At 54.7% G+C, this 23,221-nt stretch overlaps 7 protein-coding genes across 7 annotated transcripts; all 7 read right to left on the bottom strand.

The window, feature by feature from the left end:
* Nucleotides 1-933: 933 nt before the first annotated feature.
* Nucleotides 934-1,851, bottom strand: JKF63_01179 (uncharacterized protein; the record flags this gene model as incomplete). Its single annotated transcript, XM_067897227.1, has 1 exon — nucleotides 934-1,851. The coding sequence occupies one exon, from the start codon at nucleotides 1,849-1,851 to the stop codon at nucleotides 934-936; it is 918 nt and encodes a 305-aa protein (XP_067753384.1).
* A 943-nt stretch (nucleotides 1,852-2,794) lies between these two features.
* JKF63_01178 (uncharacterized protein) lies at nucleotides 2,795-3,712 on the bottom strand (the record flags this gene model as incomplete). The annotated part of the gene is made up of 1 exon (XM_067897226.1): nucleotides 2,795-3,712. One exon carries the CDS (start codon nucleotides 3,710-3,712, stop codon nucleotides 2,795-2,797), a length of 918 nt encoding a protein of 305 aa, XP_067753383.1.
* A 943-nt stretch (nucleotides 3,713-4,655) lies between these two features.
* On the bottom strand, nucleotides 4,656-5,573 carry JKF63_01177 (uncharacterized protein; the record flags this gene model as incomplete). Its single annotated transcript, XM_067897225.1, has 1 exon — nucleotides 4,656-5,573. One exon carries the CDS (start codon nucleotides 5,571-5,573, stop codon nucleotides 4,656-4,658), a length of 918 nt encoding a protein of 305 aa, XP_067753382.1.
* A 943-nt stretch (nucleotides 5,574-6,516) lies between these two features.
* JKF63_01176 (uncharacterized protein) lies at nucleotides 6,517-7,434 on the bottom strand (the record flags this gene model as incomplete). The annotated part of the gene is made up of 1 exon (XM_067897224.1): nucleotides 6,517-7,434. One exon carries the CDS (start codon nucleotides 7,432-7,434, stop codon nucleotides 6,517-6,519), a length of 918 nt encoding a protein of 305 aa, XP_067753381.1.
* Nucleotides 7,435-8,377: 943 nt separating this feature from the next.
* On the bottom strand, nucleotides 8,378-9,295 carry JKF63_01175 (uncharacterized protein; the record flags this gene model as incomplete). The annotated part of the gene is made up of 1 exon (XM_067897223.1): nucleotides 8,378-9,295. One exon carries the CDS (start codon nucleotides 9,293-9,295, stop codon nucleotides 8,378-8,380), a length of 918 nt encoding a protein of 305 aa, XP_067753380.1.
* Nucleotides 9,296-11,180: 1,885 nt separating this feature from the next.
* Nucleotides 11,181-13,358, bottom strand: JKF63_01174 (uncharacterized protein; the record flags this gene model as incomplete). Its single annotated transcript, XM_067897222.1, has 1 exon — nucleotides 11,181-13,358. One exon carries the CDS (start codon nucleotides 13,356-13,358, stop codon nucleotides 11,181-11,183), a length of 2,178 nt encoding a protein of 725 aa, XP_067753379.1.
* Nucleotides 13,359-19,712: 6,354 nt separating this feature from the next.
* JKF63_01173 (uncharacterized protein) lies at nucleotides 19,713-21,842 on the bottom strand (the record flags this gene model as incomplete). The annotated part of the gene is made up of 1 exon (XM_067897221.1): nucleotides 19,713-21,842. The coding sequence occupies one exon, from the start codon at nucleotides 21,840-21,842 to the stop codon at nucleotides 19,713-19,715; it is 2,130 nt and encodes a 709-aa protein (XP_067753378.1).
* Between the last annotated feature and the right edge of the window lie 1,379 nt (nucleotides 21,843-23,221).

Here is a 23,221-nt window from a genome sequence, read left to right as displayed (position 1 = left end):
TGGGTGAGTGCTTAGAGCTTCTTTAACAATGCGGAGCGTGCCGTGCGTTTTGGTGAATACATGCGCATCAGTGCGGGAATCCGTTCCGGGAGAAAAACAAAAAGAAGTGGAGGGACAGCAGAAAGTGAAGAAAGCAGCAGGAGACACACACACACACATGGGGATGGGAGGAGGGAACAAGAGGAGGTCGCCACAAAGAACTGGTCCTCTGCGCGTTTGGGTGTACAGCTTGCCCCCTCCTCCCCATATCGCCACCCGCGTGCTTGACGAGAGAACGCAGGGAAAAGAAACGAGGGGCGCTGCGGTGCCAAGGCCGCGAAGAAAGAAAATGCGTGAAAAGGGCAGCAACAACAAAACAGACGCCGCGAACGTGCGGTGCTACCGATTCCTCTACCAGCAGCCGCGGAGGATCGGGGAAAACCCAGAAGGTGGTGATGAGTGGGACGGGATCATAGGGGTGATGAAAGTGGCACAAACAAGCAATGAGCAAAGGCAACCGATCCATCCAAAAAAAACGCGTGGGGCCTCTACGTGCGCGCACACACACACGCAAACATTAGCACCGTCATGCAAACGTGCAATATGGCACACACATTTGCAGAGAGCCAATGTTCTCCATGGTACGCCCTTTCCTCTTCGTCACGGACTTTTGCGTCATAATTGCATGTCAAACTCCACTCCACACATCGAACCAGCACTGCAACCCCCCTTTAGCCCACAGCTCTGCACTGAGCTGGCCTGTTTTCTGGTTCATCCTTTTCCTGTTGCTCCGCTGGTGCGGCATTGCCCACGCGGGTGCATGCACACTCTTAGCAAGTCTGATTAGTAGCTTATCCAGTAAGACAAATGAAAAATTTCAAGAGAACACCAGCCGAGAACCAGACGAAAAGAGGCTGAAGCGAGGTGAAACCCCCCTCGCACCACGCAGCCGGTTTACTTGCAGAGGCGCTCGCGGATGGCCGCAACCTTCGCCTTCGCGGCAGCCTTCTTCTCCGCACCGCTCATCTTCTGCGTCTTGTACTTCTTGTGCACAACGCCCTCCTTCTTGGCCTTCTTCGGCAGCGACTTCGTCGGGTCCGCGCGAATCGCCGCGTGCGCCTTCTTGTACATACCCTCAATGCTCTCCGGCGCAATCTTAGCAGCCATGTACTTCGAGAACTGCACGCACTTCTCGTCGGGGTTCGAGCTCGCCTCCTCCTTCACCTCCTTCAGGTACGCTGCAACGTGCTTGCCGAAGATGCGGTCGCGGTGAACCTTCGCGTCCAGCGAGCTCTTCTCCTTGTTGTAGCCAGGGAAGCGGTTCGGGCGGTGCGGCACGGAGATGCCACCGTCCACGGCGCCCTTCAGCACGCCGAACACGCGAGCACCGGTCGTCGTGCGTGCAAGACCAACGTCCAGGATCGCCTTGAACGGGTAGCGCTCCTCGTCGTCACCCTGGTCATCCTTCTTCGTGCGCACAGCAGAGTAAGAGCCGTCCGCCTCCTTCGCCCCCTGGAAGTCGTCCGCGATGCCCAGCTTCGCCAGCGTGCGGCGCGCAAGCAGCAGACCCGTCGCGTACGCAGCGGCGTAGTTTGTCAGGCCGTGCTCAATCCCGAACGCAGGCAGCTCGTGCGCGTACGCAGCCATCAGCACCTCGTCGCCGACGATCTTTGCCTGCACAATCTGCGCAATGATGTCCTTGTTCGTGATGCGCACAACAAGACGGTACTTGGGCGAGCCAAACTTCGTCTTGTCCTGCAGCACCATCTGGCGGCGCGCATGGTAGTCCGTCTTGCCCTCGCGGCGACGGCGGTACTTCACCTGGAAGCGCTTGAAGTACGCCTTGTTCTTCACGACCTTGACGAACGGCATCTGGAGTGTGTGGGTGAGTGCTTAGAGCTTCTTTAACAATGCGGAGCGTGCCGTGCGTTTTGGTGAATACATGCGCATCAGTGCGGGAATCCGTTCCGGGAGAAAAACAAAAAGAAGTGGAGGGACAGCAGAAAGTGAAGAAAGCAGCAGGAGACACACACACACACATGGGGATGGGAGGAGGGAACAAGAGGAGGTCGCCACAAAGAACTGGTCCTCTGCGCGTTTGGGTGTACAGCTTGCCCCCTCCTCCCCATATCGCCACCCGCGTGCTTGACGAGAGAACGCAGGGAAAAGAAACGAGGGGCGCTGCGGTGCCAAGGCCGCGAAGAAAGAAAATGCGTGAAAAGGGCAGCAACAACAAAACAGACGCCGCGAACGTGCGGTGCTACCGATTCCTCTACCAGCAGCCGCGGAGGATCGGGGAAAACCCAGAAGGTGGTGATGAGTGGGACGGGATCATAGGGGTGATGAAAGTGGCACAAACAAGCAATGAGCAAAGGCAACCGATCCATCCAAAAAAAACGCGTGGGGCCTCTACGTGCGCGCACACACACACGCAAACATTAGCACCGTCATGCAAACGTGCAATATGGCACACACATTTGCAGAGAGCCAATGTTCTCCATGGTACGCCCTTTCCTCTTCGTCACGGACTTTTGCGTCATAATTGCATGTCAAACTCCACTCCACACATCGAACCAGCACTGCAACCCCCCTTTAGCCCACAGCTCTGCACTGAGCTGGCCTGTTTTCTGGTTCATCCTTTTCCTGTTGCTCCGCTGGTGCGGCATTGCCCACGCGGGTGCATGCACACTCTTAGCAAGTCTGATTAGTAGCTTATCCAGTAAGACAAATGAAAAATTTCAAGAGAACACCAGCCGAGAACCAGACGAAAAGAGGCTGAAGCGAGGTGAAACCCCCCTCGCACCACGCAGCCGGTTTACTTGCAGAGGCGCTCGCGGATGGCCGCAACCTTCGCCTTCGCGGCAGCCTTCTTCTCCGCACCGCTCATCTTCTGCGTCTTGTACTTCTTGTGCTCAACGCCCTCCTTCTTGGCCTTCTTCGGCAGCGACTTCGTCGGGTCCGCGCGAATCGCCGCGTGCGCCTTCTTGTACATACCCTCAATGCTCTCCGGCGCAATCTTAGCAGCCATGTACTTCGAGAACTGCACGCACTTCTCGTCGGGGTTCGAGCTCGCCTCCTCCTTCACCTCCTTCAGGTACGCTGCAACGTGCTTGCCGAAGATGCGGTCGCGGTGAACCTTCGCGTCCAGCGAGCTCTTCTCCTTGTTGTAGCCAGGGAAGCGGTTCGGGCGGTGCGGCACGGAGATGCCACCGTCCACGGCGCCCTTCAGCACGCCGAACACGCGAGCACCGGTCGTCGTGCGTGCAAGACCAACGTCCAGGATCGCCTTGAACGGGTAGCGCTCCTCGTCGTCACCCTGGTCATCCTTCTTCGTGCGCACAGCAGAGTAAGAGCCGTCCGCCTCCTTCGCCCCCTGGAAGTCGTCCGCGATGCCCAGCTTCGCCAGCGTGCGGCGCGCAAGCAGCAGACCCGTCGCGTACGCAGCGGCGTAGTTTGTCAGGCCGTGCTCAATCCCGAACGCAGGCAGCTCGTGCGCGTACGCAGCCATCAGCACCTCGTCGCCGACGATCTTTGCCTGCACAATCTGCGCAATGATGTCCTTGTTCGTGATGCGCACAACAAGACGGTACTTGGGCGAGCCAAACTTCGTCTTGTCCTGCAGCACCATCTGGCGGCGCGCATGGTAGTCCGTCTTGCCCTCGCGGCGACGGCGGTACTTCACCTGGAAGCGCTTGAAGTACGCCTTGTTCTTCACGACCTTGACGAACGGCATCTGGAGTGTGTGGGTGAGTGCTTAGAGCTTCTTTAACAATGCGGAGCGTGCCGTGCGTTTTGGTGAATACATGCGCATCAGTGCGGGAATCCGTTCCGGGAGAAAAACAAAAAGAAGTGGAGGGACAGCAGAAAGTGAAGAAAGCAGCAGGAGACACACACACACACATGGGGATGGGAGGAGGGAACAAGAGGAGGTCGCCACAAAGAACTGGTCCTCTGCGCGTTTGGGTGTACAGCTTGCCCCCTCCTCCCCATATCGCCACCCGCGTGCTTGACGAGAGAACGCAGGGAAAAGAAACGAGGGGCGCTGCGGTGCCAAGGCCGCGAAGAAAGAAAATGCGTGAAAAGGGCAGCAACAACAAAACAGACGCCGCGAACGTGCGGTGCTACCGATTCCTCTACCAGCAGCCGCGGAGGATCGGGGAAAACCCAGAAGGTGGTGATGAGTGGGACGGGATCATAGGGGTGATGAAAGTGGCACAAACAAGCAATGAGCAAAGGCAACCGATCCATCCAAAAAAAACGCGTGGGGCCTCTACGTGCGCGCACACACACACGCAAACATTAGCACCGTCATGCAAACGTGCAATATGGCACACACATTTGCAGAGAGCCAATGTTCTCCATGGTACGCCCTTTCCTCTTCGTCACGGACTTTTGCGTCATAATTGCATGTCAAACTCCACTCCACACATCGAACCAGCACTGCAACCCCCCTTTAGCCCACAGCTCTGCACTGAGCTGGCCTGTTTTCTGGTTCATCCTTTTCCTGTTGCTCCGCTGGTGCGGCATTGCCCACGCGGGTGCATGCACACTCTTAGCAAGTCTGATTAGTAGCTTATCCAGTAAGACAAATGAAAAATTTCAAGAGAACACCAGCCGAGAACCAGACGAAAAGAGGCTGAAGCGAGGTGAAACCCCCCTCGCACCACGCAGCCGGTTTACTTGCAGAGGCGCTCGCGGATGGCCGCAACCTTCGCCTTCGCGGCAGCCTTCTTCTCCGCACCGCTCATCTTCTGCGTCTTGTACTTCTTGTGCTCAACGCCCTCCTTCTTGGCCTTCTTCGGCAGCGACTTCGTCGGGTCCGCGCGAATCGCCGCGTGCGCCTTCTTGTACATACCCTCAATGCTCTCCGGCGCAATCTTAGCAGCCATGTACTTCGAGAACTGCACGCACTTCTCGTCGGGGTTCGAGCTCGCCTCCTCCTTCACCTCCTTCAGGTACGCTGCAACGTGCTTGCCGAAGATGCGGTCGCGGTGAACCTTCGCGTCCAGCGAGCTCTTCTCCTTGTTGTAGCCAGGGAAGCGGTTCGGGCGGTGCGGCACGGAGATGCCACCGTCCACGGCGCCCTTCAGCACGCCGAACACGCGAGCACCGGTCGTCGTGCGTGCAAGACCAACGTCCAGGATCGCCTTGAACGGGTAGCGCTCCTCGTCGTCACCCTGGTCATCCTTCTTCGTGCGCACAGCAGAGTAAGAGCCGTCCGCCTCCTTCGCCCCCTGGAAGTCGTCCGCGATGCCCAGCTTCGCCAGCGTGCGGCGCGCAAGCAGCAGACCCGTCGCGTACGCAGCGGCGTAGTTTGTCAGGCCGTGCTCAATCCCGAACGCAGGCAGCTCGTGCGCGTACGCAGCCATCAGCACCTCGTCGCCGACGATCTTTGCCTGCACAATCTGCGCAATGATGTCCTTGTTCGTGATGCGCACAACAAGACGGTACTTGGGCGAGCCAAACTTCGTCTTGTCCTGCAGCACCATCTGGCGGCGCGCATGGTAGTCCGTCTTGCCCTCGCGGCGACGGCGGTACTTCACCTGGAAGCGCTTGAAGTACGCCTTGTTCTTCACGACCTTGACGAACGGCATCTGGAGTGTGTGGGTGAGTGCTTAGAGCTTCTTTAACAATGCGGAGCGTGCCGTGCGTTTTGGTGAATACATGCGCATCAGTGCGGGAATCCGTTCCGGGAGAAAAACAAAAAGAAGTGGAGGGACAGCAGAAAGTGAAGAAAGCAGCAGGAGACACACACACACACATGGGGATGGGAGGAGGGAACAAGAGGAGGTCGCCACAAAGAACTGGTCCTCTGCGCGTTTGGGTGTACAGCTTGCCCCCTCCTCCCCATATCGCCACCCGCGTGCTTGACGAGAGAACGCAGGGAAAAGAAACGAGGGGCGCTGCGGTGCCAAGGCCGCGAAGAAAGAAAATGCGTGAAAAGGGCAGCAACAACAAAACAGACGCCGCGAACGTGCGGTGCTACCGATTCCTCTACCAGCAGCCGCGGAGGATCGGGGAAAACCCAGAAGGTGGTGATGAGTGGGACGGGATCATAGGGGTGATGAAAGTGGCACAAACAAGCAATGAGCAAAGGCAACCGATCCATCCAAAAAAAACGCGTGGGGCCTCTACGTGCGCGCACACACACACGCAAACATTAGCACCGTCATGCAAACGTGCAATATGGCACACACATTTGCAGAGAGCCAATGTTCTCCATGGTACGCCCTTTCCTCTTCGTCACGGACTTTTGCGTCATAATTGCATGTCAAACTCCACTCCACACATCGAACCAGCACTGCAACCCCCCTTTAGCCCACAGCTCTGCACTGAGCTGGCCTGTTTTCTGGTTCATCCTTTTCCTGTTGCTCCGCTGGTGCGGCATTGCCCACGCGGGTGCATGCACACTCTTAGCAAGTCTGATTAGTAGCTTATCCAGTAAGACAAATGAAAAATTTCAAGAGAACACCAGCCGAGAACCAGACGAAAAGAGGCTGAAGCGAGGTGAAACCCCCCTCGCACCACGCAGCCGGTTTACTTGCAGAGGCGCTCGCGGATGGCCGCAACCTTCGCCTTCGCGGCAGCCTTCTTCTCCGCACCGCTCATCTTCTGCGTCTTGTACTTCTTGTGCTCAACGCCCTCCTTCTTGGCCTTCTTCGGCAGCGACTTCGTCGGGTCCGCGCGAATCGCCGCGTGCGCCTTCTTGTACATACCCTCAATGCTCTCCGGCGCAATCTTAGCAGCCATGTACTTCGAGAACTGCACGCACTTCTCGTCGGGGTTCGAGCTCGCCTCCTCCTTCACCTCCTTCAGGTACGCTGCAACGTGCTTGCCGAAGATGCGGTCGCGGTGAACCTTCGCGTCCAGCGAGCTCTTCTCCTTGTTGTAGCCAGGGAAGCGGTTCGGGCGGTGCGGCACGGAGATGCCACCGTCCACGGCGCCCTTCAGCACGCCGAACACGCGAGCACCGGTCGTCGTGCGTGCAAGACCAACGTCCAGGATCGCCTTGAACGGGTAGCGCTCCTCGTCGTCACCCTGGTCATCCTTCTTCGTGCGCACAGCAGAGTAAGAGCCGTCCGCCTCCTTCGCCCCCTGGAAGTCGTCCGCGATGCCCAGCTTCGCCAGCGTGCGGCGCGCAAGCAGCAGACCCGTCGCGTACGCAGCGGCGTAGTTTGTCAGGCCGTGCTCAATCCCGAACGCAGGCAGCTCGTGCGCGTACGCAGCCATCAGCACCTCGTCGCCGACGATCTTTGCCTGCACAATCTGCGCAATGATGTCCTTGTTCGTGATGCGCACAACAAGACGGTACTTGGGCGAGCCAAACTTCGTCTTGTCCTGCAGCACCATCTGGCGGCGCGCATGGTAGTCCGTCTTGCCCTCGCGGCGACGGCGGTACTTCACCTGGAAGCGCTTGAAGTACGCCTTGTTCTTCACGACCTTGACGAACGGCATCTGGAGTGTGTGGGTGAGTGCTTAGAGCTTCTTTAACAATGCGGAGCGTGCCGTGCGTTTTGGTGAATACATGCGCATCAGTGCGGGAATCCGTTCCGGGAGAAAAACAAAAAGAAGTGGAGGGACAGCAGAAAGTGAAGAAAGCAGCAGGAGACACACACACACACATGGGGATGGGAGGAGGGAACAAGAGGAGGTCGCCACAAAGAACTGGTCCTCTGCGCGTTTGGGTGTACAGCTTGCCCCCTCCTCCCCATATCGCCACCCGCGTGCTTGACGAGAGAACGCAGGGAAAAGAAACGAGGGGCGCTGCGGTGCCAAGGCCGCGAAGAAAGAAAATGCGTGAAAAGGGCAGCAACAACAAAACAGACGCCGCGAACGTGCGGTGCTACCGATTCCTCTACCAGCAGCCGCGGAGGATCGGGGAAAACCCAGAAGGTGGTGATGAGTGGGACGGGATCATAGGGGTGATGAAAGTGGCACAAACAAGCAATGAGCAAAGGCAACCGATCCATCCAAAAAAAACGCGTGGGGCCTCTACGTGCGCGCACACACACACGCAAACATTAGCACCGTCATGCAAACGTGCAATATGGCACACACATTTGCAGAGAGCCAATGTTCTCCATGGTACGCCCTTTCCTCTTCGTCACGGACTTTTGCGTCATAATTGCATGTCAAACTCCACTCCACACATCGAACCAGCACTGCAACCCCCCTTTAGCCCACAGCTCTGCACTGAGCTGGCCTGTTTTCTGGTTCATCCTTTTCCTGTTGCTCCGCTGGTGCGGCATTGCCCACGCGGGTGCATGCACACTCTTAGCAAGTCTGATTAGTAGCTTATCCAGTAAGACAAATGAAAAATTTCAAGAGAACACCAGCCGAGAACCAGACGAAAAGAGGCTGAAGCGAGGTGAAACCCCCCTCGCACCACGCAGCCGGTTTACTTGCAGAGGCGCTCGCGGATGGCCGCAACCTTCGCCTTCGCGGCAGCCTTCTTCTCCGCACCGCTCATCTTCTGCGTCTTGTACTTCTTGTGCTCAACGCCCTCCTTCTTGGCCTTCTTCGGCAGCGACTTCGTCGGGTCCGCGCGAATCGCCGCGTGCGCCTTCTTGTACATACCCTCAATGCTCTCCGGCGCAATCTTAGCAGCCATGTACTTCGAGAACTGCACGCACTTCTCGTCGGGGTTCGAGCTCGCCTCCTCCTTCACCTCCTTCAGGTACGCTGCAACGTGCTTGCCGAAGATGCGGTCGCGGTGAACCTTCGCGTCCAGCGAGCTCTTCTCCTTGTTGTAGCCAGGGAAGCGGTTCGGGCGGTGCGGCACGGAGATGCCACCGTCCACGGCGCCCTTCAGCACGCCGAACACGCGAGCACCGGTCGTCGTGCGTGCAAGACCAACGTCCAGGATCGCCTTGAACGGGTAGCGCTCCTCGTCGTCACCCTGGTCATCCTTCTTCGTGCGCACAGCAGAGTAAGAGCCGTCCGCCTCCTTCGCCCCCTGGAAGTCGTCCGCGATGCCCAGCTTCGCCAGCGTGCGGCGCGCAAGCAGCAGACCCGTCGCGTACGCAGCGGCGTAGTTTGTCAGGCCGTGCTCAATCCCGAACGCAGGCAGCTCGTGCGCGTACGCAGCCATCAGCACCTCGTCGCCGACGATCTTTGCCTGCACAATCTGCGCAATGATGTCCTTGTTCGTGATGCGCACAACAAGACGGTACTTGGGCGAGCCAAACTTCGTCTTGTCCTGCAGCACCATCTGGCGGCGCGCATGGTAGTCCGTCTTGCCCTCGCGGCGACGGCGGTACTTCACCTGGAAGCGCTTGAAGTACGCCTTGTTCTTCACGACCTTGACGAACGGCATCTGGAGTGTGTGGGTGAGTGCTTAGAGCTTCTTTAACAAGTTGTGTTTGTGGAAAACGAGCGTTTGATCGAAAAAAAAGCGGGTAAAACAGAAAAGGTGTTGAGTTTGTCAGATGGAGGTGAGCGATCTGAGTAGAGAAGGGGGGAGAGGCCAAGAGAAAGCGAGCGAACATGGGCGGTGAAAAGACGCAATAATACGCGCAAGTCATGGTAGGTGTGTTGGTGGCAGTGCAGTGAAGTGTGGAGAGCATGTTTTATTTTGTGGTTGTTGGGTAGGGAGTGGGGAGAACGCCGTGAAAACCAAAAAGGGAAAATAAGGCGCAGTAACACATGAGAGGCAGAGATGAGGCAGAGATGGAATAGTGGACGAAGATACGAGGCGAAGATATGTGATGTCGCCGGAAGGCTCAGGGGTGTACTGGATGAACACCCTCATCCCTCTCCTCGCAGGGCTGTGAAAGAGAACACGCTCTTGGGGATAATTGTCGTGCGCACCTCATCACGCATGAAGCAAAAAAAAAGGGATGAAGGAATCTTGGTGAATACGGAGAGAAGTGAGCGAGTAAGAAGTTACCTGTGCTCGCCTTCTCCAGAGTGGCGGCAATGTGCGTGTTGGAGTTGGAGGAGTGGGGGGGAGGGAGGGGGGGGGGGCTCATTGTGCGCCCTTATCACTCGTCTCCTCCACGACACCGAGATGTGCCACAGTGCACCATATCTGGTTCTCCTGTTATGAACCCCTGGCGACAACGCAGAGTGGATGTCGACGTAATCGACAGTGCCAGTTGCCCTTCACAATCGACAAGTGTCCATGATGTTCTGTGCAGGTTGCCAATTTGGTTTGTGGAGACGAGAATGGGTGAGTACATGGGGAAGGGACAACAGGCAGGCAAACGCGACGGACGTGCGCACACAGAGAGAAGTAACAAAGATGGTCAACGTCCTTTTTGGGGGGTGCAATGCAAGTTCTCATGTGTGTCGGTTCGGACGCGTGTGGGGAAATAAAGGGGGTGGGGGGAGGCGATGATGGTTTTGAATCAAGATTGGAGTATTGCGGCACCCCTTTTCAGAAATGGATCTCTGATAACATGAAGAAAGGAAGTGATAGTGATGGAGCATGCAGACAGGGCGGCAACAAGAACCAACAACAGCAGCATCGGCACCCAGAACGTATACATCGCAGAAGAAGGGCGGGAGGTAAAGTATATAATATGTATGCATATAATCTTCTAGTAACAAAACAAACAATTGGAGTCTCCACAGGAACACTAAAGCACAAAAAAAGCAGGAGGAGGAATTTTGAGAGGCGCAACATTGAAGAAAAAGGGGGGAGTCGGACTGAGGGCATTCAAACAAAACAACACGTATCAAAGGTGACGACGACGACAAGAAATGGGATCTATTGGCACACAAAATGCGCCACAATGAGGAACCGTAACCCCAAAAAAAAAACCCCGCCCCCGCCGGATGGGGGGCGGGGCGGGGGGGGGGGGAGGTGGAGGTGGAGGGGCGTACATTGACAACGGCGCATTTTGTGTGCGGGACCGGAAACGAAAAGTAGGACGAAGTAAGGACACGGCAACGCTGCGCTCACGTCGAACAGAAAGCGCTGCACGGAAAATGGACGGCGAGAAGTGCCGTTGCACTACTCCATGGAAGGGGAAAGATCGAAAGGCACCAAATGCAAAAGACAGTGGAGCCACTTCAAATCTTCACAACACACCAGGAGGGGCCACACGTGTTAAAAACGTCGCAAGACGTGCGTTTCCACGAGAAGCAGCGTAAGAAAAGCACCAAAAACGGCTAAGAGTCCGGCGCGGCGAGCACAAGGCCAAATCTCAAACATACAACTGTCAGACAGAGATGAGTACCAGCGCACACCTTTCTGCCTAATGGGAAGTGTTAAGGCGAGCACTGTTGCTGCGGCGCTCTAGCTGGACCAGGTGCAGTTGCTGCTCTCGAACTTTCGCTTCTAGGAGCGCTATAGTCTCCTCTTGCTGCCGCATTGTTTTGTTGTAGTTATCAACCAAGGAGTGCATCGTATTGCTGTCGGATATTGTTCTACGTAGCAGGGACTCGAGGTTTGTAATGTACTCCGCCGCAGCCTGAAACACGGCCCCGTCAGCGAGTACTTTGGAGGGTGTCGGCTTCGCCGCCTCTGCGGTCACAGCGTTAAGGATGTTGCCTATTGAGAGGTGGCCCCTCGAGGGGGAATCGCTATGATGGGATGGAAGAGTCTTCAACACCTGCGGATCGCCCGTTCGCACCATGGTTAGTCTTCTTGAGAAAATGTCGTTCTGTGGATCAAAAACCAGCGATGCGACGGCGGCGCAATCTACATCGGAAACGGACGGCTTCATGCCATCCGCGCTGGCAGCAGGGCTCATAGCAGCGAAAGGATGCTTTGAGTTTACCTTGTTTTTTGCCGCTCTCCGATTTCGCACAGCTGGCGGGCTACCACAGATGGCGGAGCGGTTTGCGTTGCTGCGCATCGGCCCGCTCTGTAGAATGTACGGTCGCAGTGCACTAGTACATGACGGGGACCACGCAACACGCAAGAGCAGCTGGCGTTCGTACCGGTGCAGAACCGCCTCACACATCAGCGCAACACTCCACGCGACGTGCTCGTCAAAGAGGCTGAATCGCGAGGCCCCAGCATCCGTGCCGGGCGTAATTTCCTTGTTTGCCAGGACGATGCAGCCGATGCCCTTGATGGGGACAACGACGCCGTTATACATGTCCAGGAGCGATCGCTCGGTGTGTTTACTGTTTTTGTGGAATTGGCTGTGAGGGGCGCCGGTTTTACTGGTGCTGCCATCCACCACCGCCGCTAAGGAGCGCGGAGAGCTGACAACACTCAAGTCGGAATACCCTGTGGTACCGATGGGAAGGAGTGAGTGCTGGCTGTAATGCACATTTACCGCTACACCAGTGACCGCCACCGTCGTCAGCAAGTTAGAGACAGCGTAGCTGATGCCAGAGGGAAAATGGCCGTGCGAATGGGCAATGCAGTGCAGAAACCGCGCTCGACCGCTGACTACAGCACCTGAGGGGCCTACAGTCGGGTTCAGGGAGTCGTCCATGTACACCGCCGCCGCGGAGGCACCGGAAAGTCGCAAAGCGGCCTCTAACAGGAGAGAAAAAAACGACTGGAGCTCTGAAGCGGCGGCACGCTCCTCTTCAATGGAGCGTGTCTTGATGACATTTTGAGGTCCAGTAGAGCTACCGACTGGAGGGTGGGCAGTGCGTTGTCTTTGTTTTGTATTGAGTGTGTGAAGCGTGGACACACTCGTGGGCGCCATAGAAGAGCCGTTCGTACGCACCGCGCCTACACCCGGGGTCGCTGAAACAGGAGCAAGCCCTCCAGCCGCAGCACTACTGCCAAGGCTGTTTTTTTCTGCTGCGTCGATGTCCGGTAGTACTCCAGCGCGGGGCTCAGCAAGACCAGGGCAAGATGTGACATTCCTGTCGGCACTCAGCTGAGTCCCTGGGTCGCCCAGATCCGCTGCTTGTCGTGCCTGTCGTGAGGGGGGCCGCAAAGTCGATGGTGATGTCAGCTGAACCGGGGGGAAGTCCCTTGACGGCGCCGCCCGCTCCTGCAACGTTGTCCCTGGCAGGAGGTCTGCGGAAAATTTTTCCTTGAGGTGTCCATAAAAGTCCACCAATTGAGCGTCTACACTCACTTGCAGCTGCCGTACAGAATCGTCCAGCAGCCGACCCAACTGTCGCAAGCTGGCGAGGCTTTTATCGGTATTCACAAGAGAGAGCTGAAGGGGTTTCTGAAGGACTGAAGTATCTGCAGCTTTCGACCCGATGCTGCTTGGCGAATGAAGACTCGACACGTTCCCAACACGAGCCTCTGGTCCTGGAGTCAAGCTGCTTTGGGCCGTCAAACCAAACGATGAGACCGTTTTCGTTGGCGCTACCCCGCCAGCATCGCGTGCGACACCCACCACGCCGTAGCCCATCTTGAGGTTCTCATTTGTGAACACAGCCTGCTGAAGCAGCTGCGCGACACGGGAAATGACTGCGAAGTGATGCACTATTGAATCTTCCTGGAGCAACATCCAGCGGTGTATGCACTTCTGTGCTCGAGTGAGGCGAAGGGCGCACAGATAAGTACTGTCGGGGGTGAAGGAAAAATGTGCTCAACGTTTGGTATAGTCCAAGAAACAGCGCACTAGCGTTTGAGAATTATAATGATCCAGCAGCTCTTTCCCTCTCTCCCCATCCTCCTCAGAACCTATTTTTTTTTGTTTGTTTTTTTTTGGGGGGGGTCTATGCTGTTTTATTTGGGTTGCCGGTATTCTTTTTTTTTTGCTGTCGTTTCTCCTGTGTGTGTGTGTGTGTGTGTGTGTGTGAGAGCGGGGGGGGGGGGGTTAATATGGGAAGATAACAAGCGAAACACACGACAGAAAATGGGGGAAGGCGGCGACACGGTACAGTTATGCGCAGTCTCGGGCCGGAGAGAGGAGATTCAAAAAGGATAGAGGAGTAGGTGTAGGGGCCTTTCTATGTATCAAAACAAGGCGATGTGAGGGGCAAGGGAGGACGCGCCGCGGCAGAGGCGGATGTGTCCGGATGTGTGGAGGTGCGCTTGGGCATCGGATAGTTGAAGCAGTATCCGTGTGCATGCTCGAGTGGTACGCATAGGCACTACTCTTTTTCCCTTCGCCCCCTCCCACCGCTCCGTTCTGTAGGGAAGCGTGGCTTCTCGTATTAACTCGATGCAAGCGACGGAAATAAGGCTCTGTACTGCATAGGATATAAATAAATACATACACGTGTGTGTGTGTGGAGGAAAAAAACAGCAGCTTTGCATTCCAATCCTCGGCGTCTACAGAGCACGGACGTATGCGTGTCCCCTCAAGCAAGACGATCAGGAAAGACTTCCTAAACGCAAGACAACAGTGTGACTTCCTCTTCAAAAGGTGTGTCCAGACTGACTTAGCTGGTAGTTGCTTTTAGCGTCACTGGCAGAGAGAGAATCGGTGGTCAAAGTAAGGTACGTGTACACACTGGTGTATGAGGTGACCACAGGTGCAACGCTTGGATGCGTGTCCCGTTTTCTTTGTGTGAGCCTAGGTCGCTCGGAAAGGTGAGAACAGCGAAACTCTCTCAGTCGCCCCCCCCCCTTCCTCCTCCCCTACATCTTTTCCCTCTGCTTGGAATGGGAAAGATGCGATCTGCACCCCCCCCCCTCAAGAAACCAGCGCCGTCTTTCCCCTGCCAGATCTCGGGTCGCGCCTACCCTATTTTCCTCTCTCCCACTCCACCCCTAGACGCGACCCAGATGGGCGTTGCCAGCGCCCGTTCGCCTACCCGACCCACCCACCCATCTACACATATATAAAGCACACACACTCCGTTTAACATGGGATAGGGGGGAGGGGGGAAGGAACAGAAGGCGAGAGGCATACGGAACAGTCAGAGATAACTCGAGGGGGGAGGTGAGCGGAAAAGAAAAACGCGAGGACACGGAAGGTGCCACATCGACCCAACCAACGGCTACAGGGGGGAGGGGGAGGGGTTAATCCGAACAAAAGAAAAGGGGCGCGTAAGTGCATCCACGGGCACAGAAAGAGAGAATTACATACGAAGTGGGGTGGTGGTGCTCCCCTTCATCGCGGCCCCCCCCCCTCGCTGCCTGGAAGACCCGAATCAAACTAAGCAGAAGAAATCTGAAAATATGTCAAGGCGCCGTAATACAAAAATAAGAAGAGAACTGCGAGGAGGCACTCGAATTCCACATGATGAAGGGAAACCAAAACAAAAAAAAAGGAGGTGAAAACATCTTGTGGACGTCAAAGGACATTTCAAACGACGAAACAAACAAAAAGGGGCCGCGCCCCTAAACCGTCACAATAGAGGGGACACTCTCCATCCTCCTCCCCCCCCCCTTCTCACCTATGGCCACGCCCTTATTCCTCCGTGAAAAAAAAAGGAAGGGGAGTGGGAAAAAAACAAAGGAAGGAGACACAGTGGAACCCGGAAAGACACACACTCACAGACAGATAGACAGCCATGCACAGACAGAGAAATGAAAAAAAAGGCAGAAAACAGACACACACAAGTGAAAAAAAAAAAACGGGAACTTTTGGCTGTGCTTTCAACAGCGCCGCCCGATGGCAAAGTCAACGAAAAACGGTACTACAGATTCACCGAGTTTGTTATCCTCTTCATCCCTATCCCTTTTTTGGTCCCTCACGCGTGCGTTCGTATGGGTGGGTAGGTAAGGAGTGCGCGCTTTGTGTGCCAGTCTATCTTTCTGGCTCGTTCTTGGGGAGCAACACACACACACACACACCTCAACACAAATTATACTTCCCGGAAACGTACCACATCATCACTCCAAGACTCGCAGTGTGCGCTTAGAGAGGTGGAAAAAAAAGGGGGGATAGGGATTGGGGGGGTGAGGGGGTGGGTGGTGGGGATGGGGAGGGTGAGAAATGCGGTGCGGGGGGGGGGGGGAAATACCGCCATTTACCGCATCGTGAAAAACTAGTCGCACAAACGAGATGTGTAAATATAAAACAAATGCGAGCACGATAAAAAAAAAGGGGGGGCAAAGAGGAAGCAGAGATGAACAGACAACACATTTACAACACACACAGACAGACACACACACACACACACCAACAACATCGAAAGCATCAGGGATGTGAAAAGAAAACGGGTGGATTAAAGACGACGAAGAAATAAGCATATATATATATATATATATATATTACACAACATGAAAACGAGGTGAAGACACTATAAACTCAAAAAAAAAGAGCGCACATTGAAAGTGACTTGGGCACGGGGGATGCACACAGACGCACACGCAGACGCCAGCGGAAGACGATAGGGGAAACTCGAGAAAAAAGAAGCTAGAAAAGAAAACAAGGACAAAGCCAAGGACACACATATACGTGGTATCCACTGATGACGCTCTTATCTTTTCCCCCATCAGGTAAGCTGAGCGAGACGTCGGTCCATTGAACAGCTTTTGATGCCAGCCCACTGCACCCCCACCCTTGCCCAACTTGCACGTAAAGCCTACAAAAGTGTCCGGCATAACGCTCTTCTCCCCTTCGCATTGAAAAACGACAACGAGAGAAAATCCAGACAAGCCAGTCACAGCGCCCAGTGCGTGGAGTTTCGAAAACAACAAGATGAGCTGCATAGAGGGTTAGTTATTAAACATGGCACGAGAAGGGAGGGAGAGGGAGAGAGGAATAGTGCCAGGGGGGGGGGAGGCCTCGAACCATAGAAGGGCGAGACGGGACACAAGTAAAAGCAGATTTCAACATGCATGAAACGAGAAGATGTGGCATATCTGGAGGAAAAAAAGAAGGGGGATGGGGAGAAGCAACACAAATTGCCCCAAATCATTCACTCACGAGCGAGTTGCCAGCGATACAACGCACACGCACACACAATCGGAGAAACCAGAAGCTAGACGCCAAACAGAAAGTAAAAAACAAACAGAGCACTGGAGCGCTTTTTTAGACTTTTCTGATGCAAATTCAATACAAAGGAGAAAAGGAGGACACAAAAAAAAAGAAAATAGGAACCCTTCGGCTGTGTGTGTGTGCGTGTGTGTGTGTGTGTGTGAGGGGGGGGGAGGGGCACTGACAAGACGAAAAAGAGGCCAATAATCAAATGAAACGCATGAAATGCGAACGAGGAACAAAAAGGGGCGCTGCTAGGAAAGAGGGGAACAACAGGCTGCGAGCGACATCAAATAAAGATGAGTTATTAAGTTAATTTTTGAGGGGAAGGGGGTTCGACATGTTTGTGTATGTGTGTGTGTGTGTGTGTGTGAGGGCTCGTGTATAGTGGGAGAGTAGGTATGTAAAAGACACTGGTGACAGCACGACTGCGATGCGGGTGCGCCCCAAACCCCTCGTATTTGCAGCTTTCATACCCCCCTCCCACCCACCCACCCACCCCTCTCCTCCTACTTTTCCGTTCTTTTCTCGTTTCGGTCGGTGGCGCTCTCACTGCTTCCTGGAAAAGTTTGCTCTGCCCCTGTCTCTGCTTTATTTACTGCACAGATATCGTAAAACTAGGGAATTAACGTTCAATATCCATGTGAGATGAGGAGTGGGGGAGGGAGGGAGGCAGGGAGGGAGGGGGGGGCGAAAAATGATGTGAGAGACCCCTCCTCGTTGTGGTGAAAGGGCAGACACGGAGGGGGAGAAAAACTGCAGCAGACACCATTAACAGTGAGACAGGAATGCCAAATGATACGAAAAGAACGGCCGTAACACCCCTCTCTCCCCTCACAAGCACAAAGAAAGGGGGAGGGAGGATGGAAGTGGCCGCATAGGGAGAGGGAGGGGGGATTTCAAGAATAAAAATGCCCTCAAAAAGAAGAGTTGCACGAGTGCGCACATGACAAACAAACAAATGGAAAAAAGGGGGAGGGAGAAAGGAGAGGCGGGGCAGCTTACAGTCATCAGATGGGCAATGGAAAGAAGGCACACATGCGCAAACAAACAAACAACTTTTATCCCTTGTGTTTATGCGTTTTGCGGTTGCCGCTTCACGTTTTGTGCTCTTTTTCCCTCCTGTGGGATGTGTGTACATGTGAGGAGGGAAAACATCCTCGCGGCCTCATCCCTGACCAAAGAGGGGGGGAGGGAGGGGGAATCAGCGGTGATGTACAAAAACGGGGCGCATGGTCAAAACGAAGAAAAATAGAAAAAAGAGAGAAGGGGGGAAGGATCAAACAGGTTAAGTAAATAACACAAAACACACCAGCTCGCCGACGTGTATTTCTAACTCAAAAAAAAATGGGAGGACGTCAGAAGTGGCATCGGAAAAGGGGAAAAAAAGGCGGAAAGGGAGGGGATGCTCCAACGGCAGCTGTATGTCTGCGCGTGGGTAGGCGTGCAGAAAGAGAATATGACGAAGAAGAATATGCGCTGCCAGTAATTCAAACGCACAGCGTGCCGAGTGCGCATAACGATGAGAGACACCCAATGACATAGGGGAGGACAAAAAAAAAGCCTTTCGCAGTTATGAAAACTTACTTTTACTCTCGCATTCCCCCCTTCCCTCCCCCCCCCCCCTTGAACCGCCTCTTATTGTCATTTCACAGTTACGGTGCAAAGACAGAGATGCACATGGAAAGGGAGAAGCAATAAAGAAGCGCTGCGTGCCTATGCGTTGGCAGCGCTCGCCACTGCCGCCACTGCCGCCGCCACCTCACAGTGTAGGAGCGTTCCTCTGAGGGGTGGCCCGAAGAATGCAAAAAAACAGGAAAAAATCGACGAAATCAAAGCGAGAAAAAAAAAAGCATCAGAGAAACAGTGTTCGAGACTGAACCTGGAGGAGGGTGAGGGGGGAGGAGGAGGAAGAGGAAAAGGAAGACGGGGAAGCCAGAAAAAAAAATGAACAGTGATGAGGAGGTTGAAGAGGATATGAAGGAGAGCTGTAACCAAAACTGCCACCTACCCTCCCCCCCCCCCCCACTCCTTCATCTGACATCTTCCAAGTGATTCACTTCCATAAAACCGATCTTGACAGCAGTTCGGACCCTATCCGGGAAGACTGGGGGGGAGTGAAAATAGCAAAAGGACGCGCGTAGCAAACACATCTCAGTGCAACCAATCCACCACATAACTACACACCCTCACCACCCCACCCCCTCAAAGCCAGAGATATACATATACATGTGGGTGTGTGCGCATACATGTACATATGCATATGTACGAAAAAAAACACGCACGCACACACCAGGAAGTGGTGACAAACAGCAGAGAAATGAGACCATCGACTCACGGGAGGGAAGGGAAGGGGGGGAGTAGGGGCTGGCAAAAGTGAAAAGTTTCTTTTTAAACACAAGCCAACAGAATAAAGAAAACAAACGACAACGCCGAGGAAGGAGAGGCACTGGAGGTGACGTGTGCACATGACTTAGCAAAGGCAAAAACGCTGAAAGGAAGTCAAAGAAAAGGGCAAAATGTGGAACAGCACGTACGCAGGTGAAAAAAATAAACGTGTGAGAGGTATGGGGAAGAGAGAGCCGGGCACAAAATAAACTACACACATGAACAAAGAAATGTCCACACCGACAGACACCCAATGTATTGTGTACGCTACGCCATCTTGTCGACAACTGTGCTGCTCTCTTTGCTCACAAGATGCTGCCACTGGGGATGCCCAGCCGAACAAGGACAACACAGCTGGTGAATGCCGGGGTAACAGCCTTCACTACGACACCTGTCACCACCCTAAGCTGGAGGATGGCGCCTGCGGAGGAGGAGAGGCTTGACTTTGTTGCTGACTTTCTCTCATCTACCCTAGCCTCGTCACCTCCACGCTGAACGATAGCCCTCCTTTCCTGCACTTGTGTTGATATTCACTCTATGCTGCTTGTACATCAACTTGGGAGCGTAGAAGGGGGGGCGGCGGGGGTAATGGTGGCGTTAGAGGGACAGCGAGGACGAGTCGGACAGAGACAACGTGGACCTGGCGGCACTCCCACTTCCGCGCCAGAGCTCCATCCATGGATGCTCGAGTGCTGCCTCCGGTGTGAATCGCTGCCGCGCGTCGAGGTGCAAACAACCAGCAATGAAGTCCTCAAAAAGCCGATCCTGGTGACTCCGCCCGATCTTCAAGAAGTTTCGCAGCGTTCGGCTATGCGGCGGGTGTGGTGGGCGTTTTTTGCCGAGGTTGTACTTCATCTGCCCGCCCTCAAAGAAGCGATCCGAGCGTCGACCCTGCCGCACGAGATACGAGGGAATCGTGCCCAGGTACTCCACGATACGCTCCAGCAGCTCCCCCTCAGAGCTTGCAGGGAAAATCGGATAGCCGTTCGCGAGCTCGCACAGCACGCAGCCAAAACTCCACATGTCAATCGCCGTTGTGTACGGGATCCCAAGCACAATCTCCGGTGCACGATAATACCTAGACTGGATGTAGGTGAGGAGGGAACGACTCTCCTCACACGCGGAGCCGAAATCAATCAGCTTCAACGAAAAGTCAGATGATTTGCCCGCGGCACCGGCGTTGCCATCACCGAAAGAGATCATTATGTTCTCCGGTTTCAAGTCGCAGTGCACAATTTTGTGGCCACGCACGTGCACAAGAGCAGTGAGTAGCTGCTCTGAGAGCTCGTAGATGAAGTCGCGCGACATGGAGCGAAACTTATTGGCCTGAATGACCGCGTAGAGGTCGGATGGAAGCAATTCAAAGACTAAGATGTAGTGCTGGCGGAAGATGTGGTACCCAAAAAGACGAACAATGTTCGCCTCGCCATCAGGGTCGGCTCGGTTCAGCAGCTCCAGCGTCTTGATCTCCTCACGTGCCTGTTTTGTATAGTTCGGTTTGTTTTTGATAATTTTCACGGCTACGGTGCGGTGGTGTTTGTGGTCGATGGCACGCACAACAATGCCGAAGGTCCCCTGGCCGAGGACCTTCACCACCTCGTAGCGGTACACCAAGTGGTCGCCGACAACGACACGGTAGTGGAAGTTATCGTCATCGTAGCCGTCATTACTATCGGCGCCGCGAACGCCGTGGATCTTCTTGCATCTTTCCGTCCCACTAAAGTAGACTTCGGGTAGGTAGTCCTTCACCTCTTCCTCCTCGTAGCTCGTCAAGAAACGCAGCGACGGTGGCGTTGGCGTGAGCCCTGTGCCCTCGTTACACTTCCCTAGTGGCGGGGTATTCACACGGCACCCATTATTTACAGGGCTGTTTGGTGACAGATTCGGCGTCATGGACTCCGTGTCGCGCGCCTTTGCGTCGTTGGCCTCCCTGCTCGACGCAATGGCACCGGCATTCACTCCGTTCAGCTCCTGATAGTTGCCTTTTAGGCTGTTGGCGCTCATTTCAGCACAGCCGCTTTTGTATGCTGACAGCATCATGGCGTTCGTTAAGTTGGCCGGCAACGTGGTTGGTGGTGGCGGCATCGAAAAGACAGTGCCATGCCAGTTTTGCACGGGTGCACTATTGGGAGGAAGAGTAGGCAAGTTTGCGATACGCTGCGCTGCCCCACCTCCAACAGACTTCGTGGGCACCTCACTGTGCGCTCCCAATATGCCGCCGTTATGGACCTCGTAGATTATCCCCCCGTTACTGTGCGCAGTACCGCTCACTCCGTTCTGGATGGGGGGTCTGGCGTTGGAGCCCAAAGCCATCTGAATACCGCGCATGTAATTACCATCCGGCGGGGGTCTGGACGGATGCGACTGCATCGTGCCAGCAGAGCGGCGCCTAGAGCTGGACCCGGCCCCCATGGGCGGGGGCATCCGCGCGGGTACGGTGGTGCCGCTAGAGTGCCCCAGGGGTATCCTACTGTGTGCCGCCAGGTGCGTCCCGTGAAGGGCAGGCAACACCCCGCTACTCATGCCCACACCCGGCTGGTGGTATTGCGACTGTCTCTTCACCACCACAGACGCCACGCCGCTCATACTTGAACAATACACCTGCGCCGGTGTTGGACCCACTGCCGCGCGCCCACGTTGTGAGAACATTTGCGGCGACACCGGGTGGCGGCTGTTTGTGGAAGGGGGCTGAGCCCCTCCATACATGAAGGGTTGGCGTGGCTGCATAAAGACCACACCAAAGACCAAGCTAAAGAGACACAGAGATATTCGACAATACACACACGCACGCACACGCACGCAGCAGCGGCAGCACCTCTGTTGAAAACGAGGTGAACAAACCCGCAAGACGGACAAGCACAAACAAAGATAGTTCTACAGAGTGCAGCGCACGAGCATATGCAAACCAATGAAGAGGAAGAAGTACGGAAGGAAAACAAGGGGAAGCAGGGCAATTTGGTTATAAAAGAGTGCGCAGAACAACAAAATGGAAATACGCACACACCGCATGAAGAGCAGACAAGCACTGTATGCACGTCAGCAGATGGCCCCACCACGACTCGTACAGTGGGAGCCGTGAAGAAGAGACAGAAAAGGAGGAAAAAAAGGGACAGAAAGCACCGAAGGGGGCAGGGAGAGAAAGAAAAAAAAAGGGAAGGGAGAGAGAGAGGGGGAGGGGGAGGGGGAATGGAGAGGGGGAGGGGGAATGGAGAGGGGGAGGGGGGAAGAAAAATAGAAAAAAAAAAGAACAGTAAAGTTACCACTCACGAAAACAAAGAGAAAAGCGCAACACCAAGATGCGAAAAGACACACAGTTGTCCGACTGACACACAGACACACACAGAGAGAGAAAGAGAGACTACTTTGTATCCTCCGTTGATATAATTCCGTTTTCTGTTTTTTTTTCTATATGGCGCGTTGATGTTTTTCTTTGCGTATTAAATTTGTAATGGACCTTCGTCATCGGTCAGTGAACCCTCTTTTCTATGTGCAGACGCGCGCCTGGCAGTCTTGGGGTACGATGCCCTCCCCCCACTTTCTTTCTTCCAAGAAAGTCAAGCCGACTCAAAATAGCCCCCCCCCCCTCCTCCCTCTCCACCCGCGCCCTCGCGTCCAGACTAGCGCGCACACGCACACACCACAAACGGAGATGAGCGATGATATCTCAAAAAGAAATATACCAGGAAAGAGAGAGGGGAGCCTACAAACCCAAATAGAGGGAAAGAAGAAAGATGCAGAAAACAGGGGGAGGGAGTGTCCTTGTCAATCCTCGACGGACCCTAACACCCCTCTCTCTCCTTTCCCTCGTGGGTTGAAAATCAGACAAACAATTCTCTCCGTGATACGTCTTGTTCTTTAACTGCTGCCCCAGTGGTGTAGCTGAGAATGTTGTGTGTTATCTGCCCCACTTCTATGGAACCACACACACAGGCGCACAGACTCGGAAAGAAAAGGGGAAAAAGGAAGACAAGTCCACAGACTGACACCCGCAGATACTGTCACGGGCGTTGTGAGAATTTTGTTCATTGTGTTTTGTGTGTTTGTGGGAATCACGCAAAACGCGATTGGGAAAGTGTTTTGTATGTTTGGGACAAAGTCATGAGCGT

This window comes from Porcisia hertigi, chromosome 35 (genome assembly GCF_017918235.1).
Source record: "Porcisia hertigi strain C119 chromosome 35, whole genome shotgun sequence".
NCBI classification, from domain to species: Eukaryota; Euglenozoa; class Kinetoplastea; order Trypanosomatida; family Trypanosomatidae; genus Porcisia; species Porcisia hertigi.
This window is presented reverse-complemented; position numbering and strand designations above follow the sequence as displayed.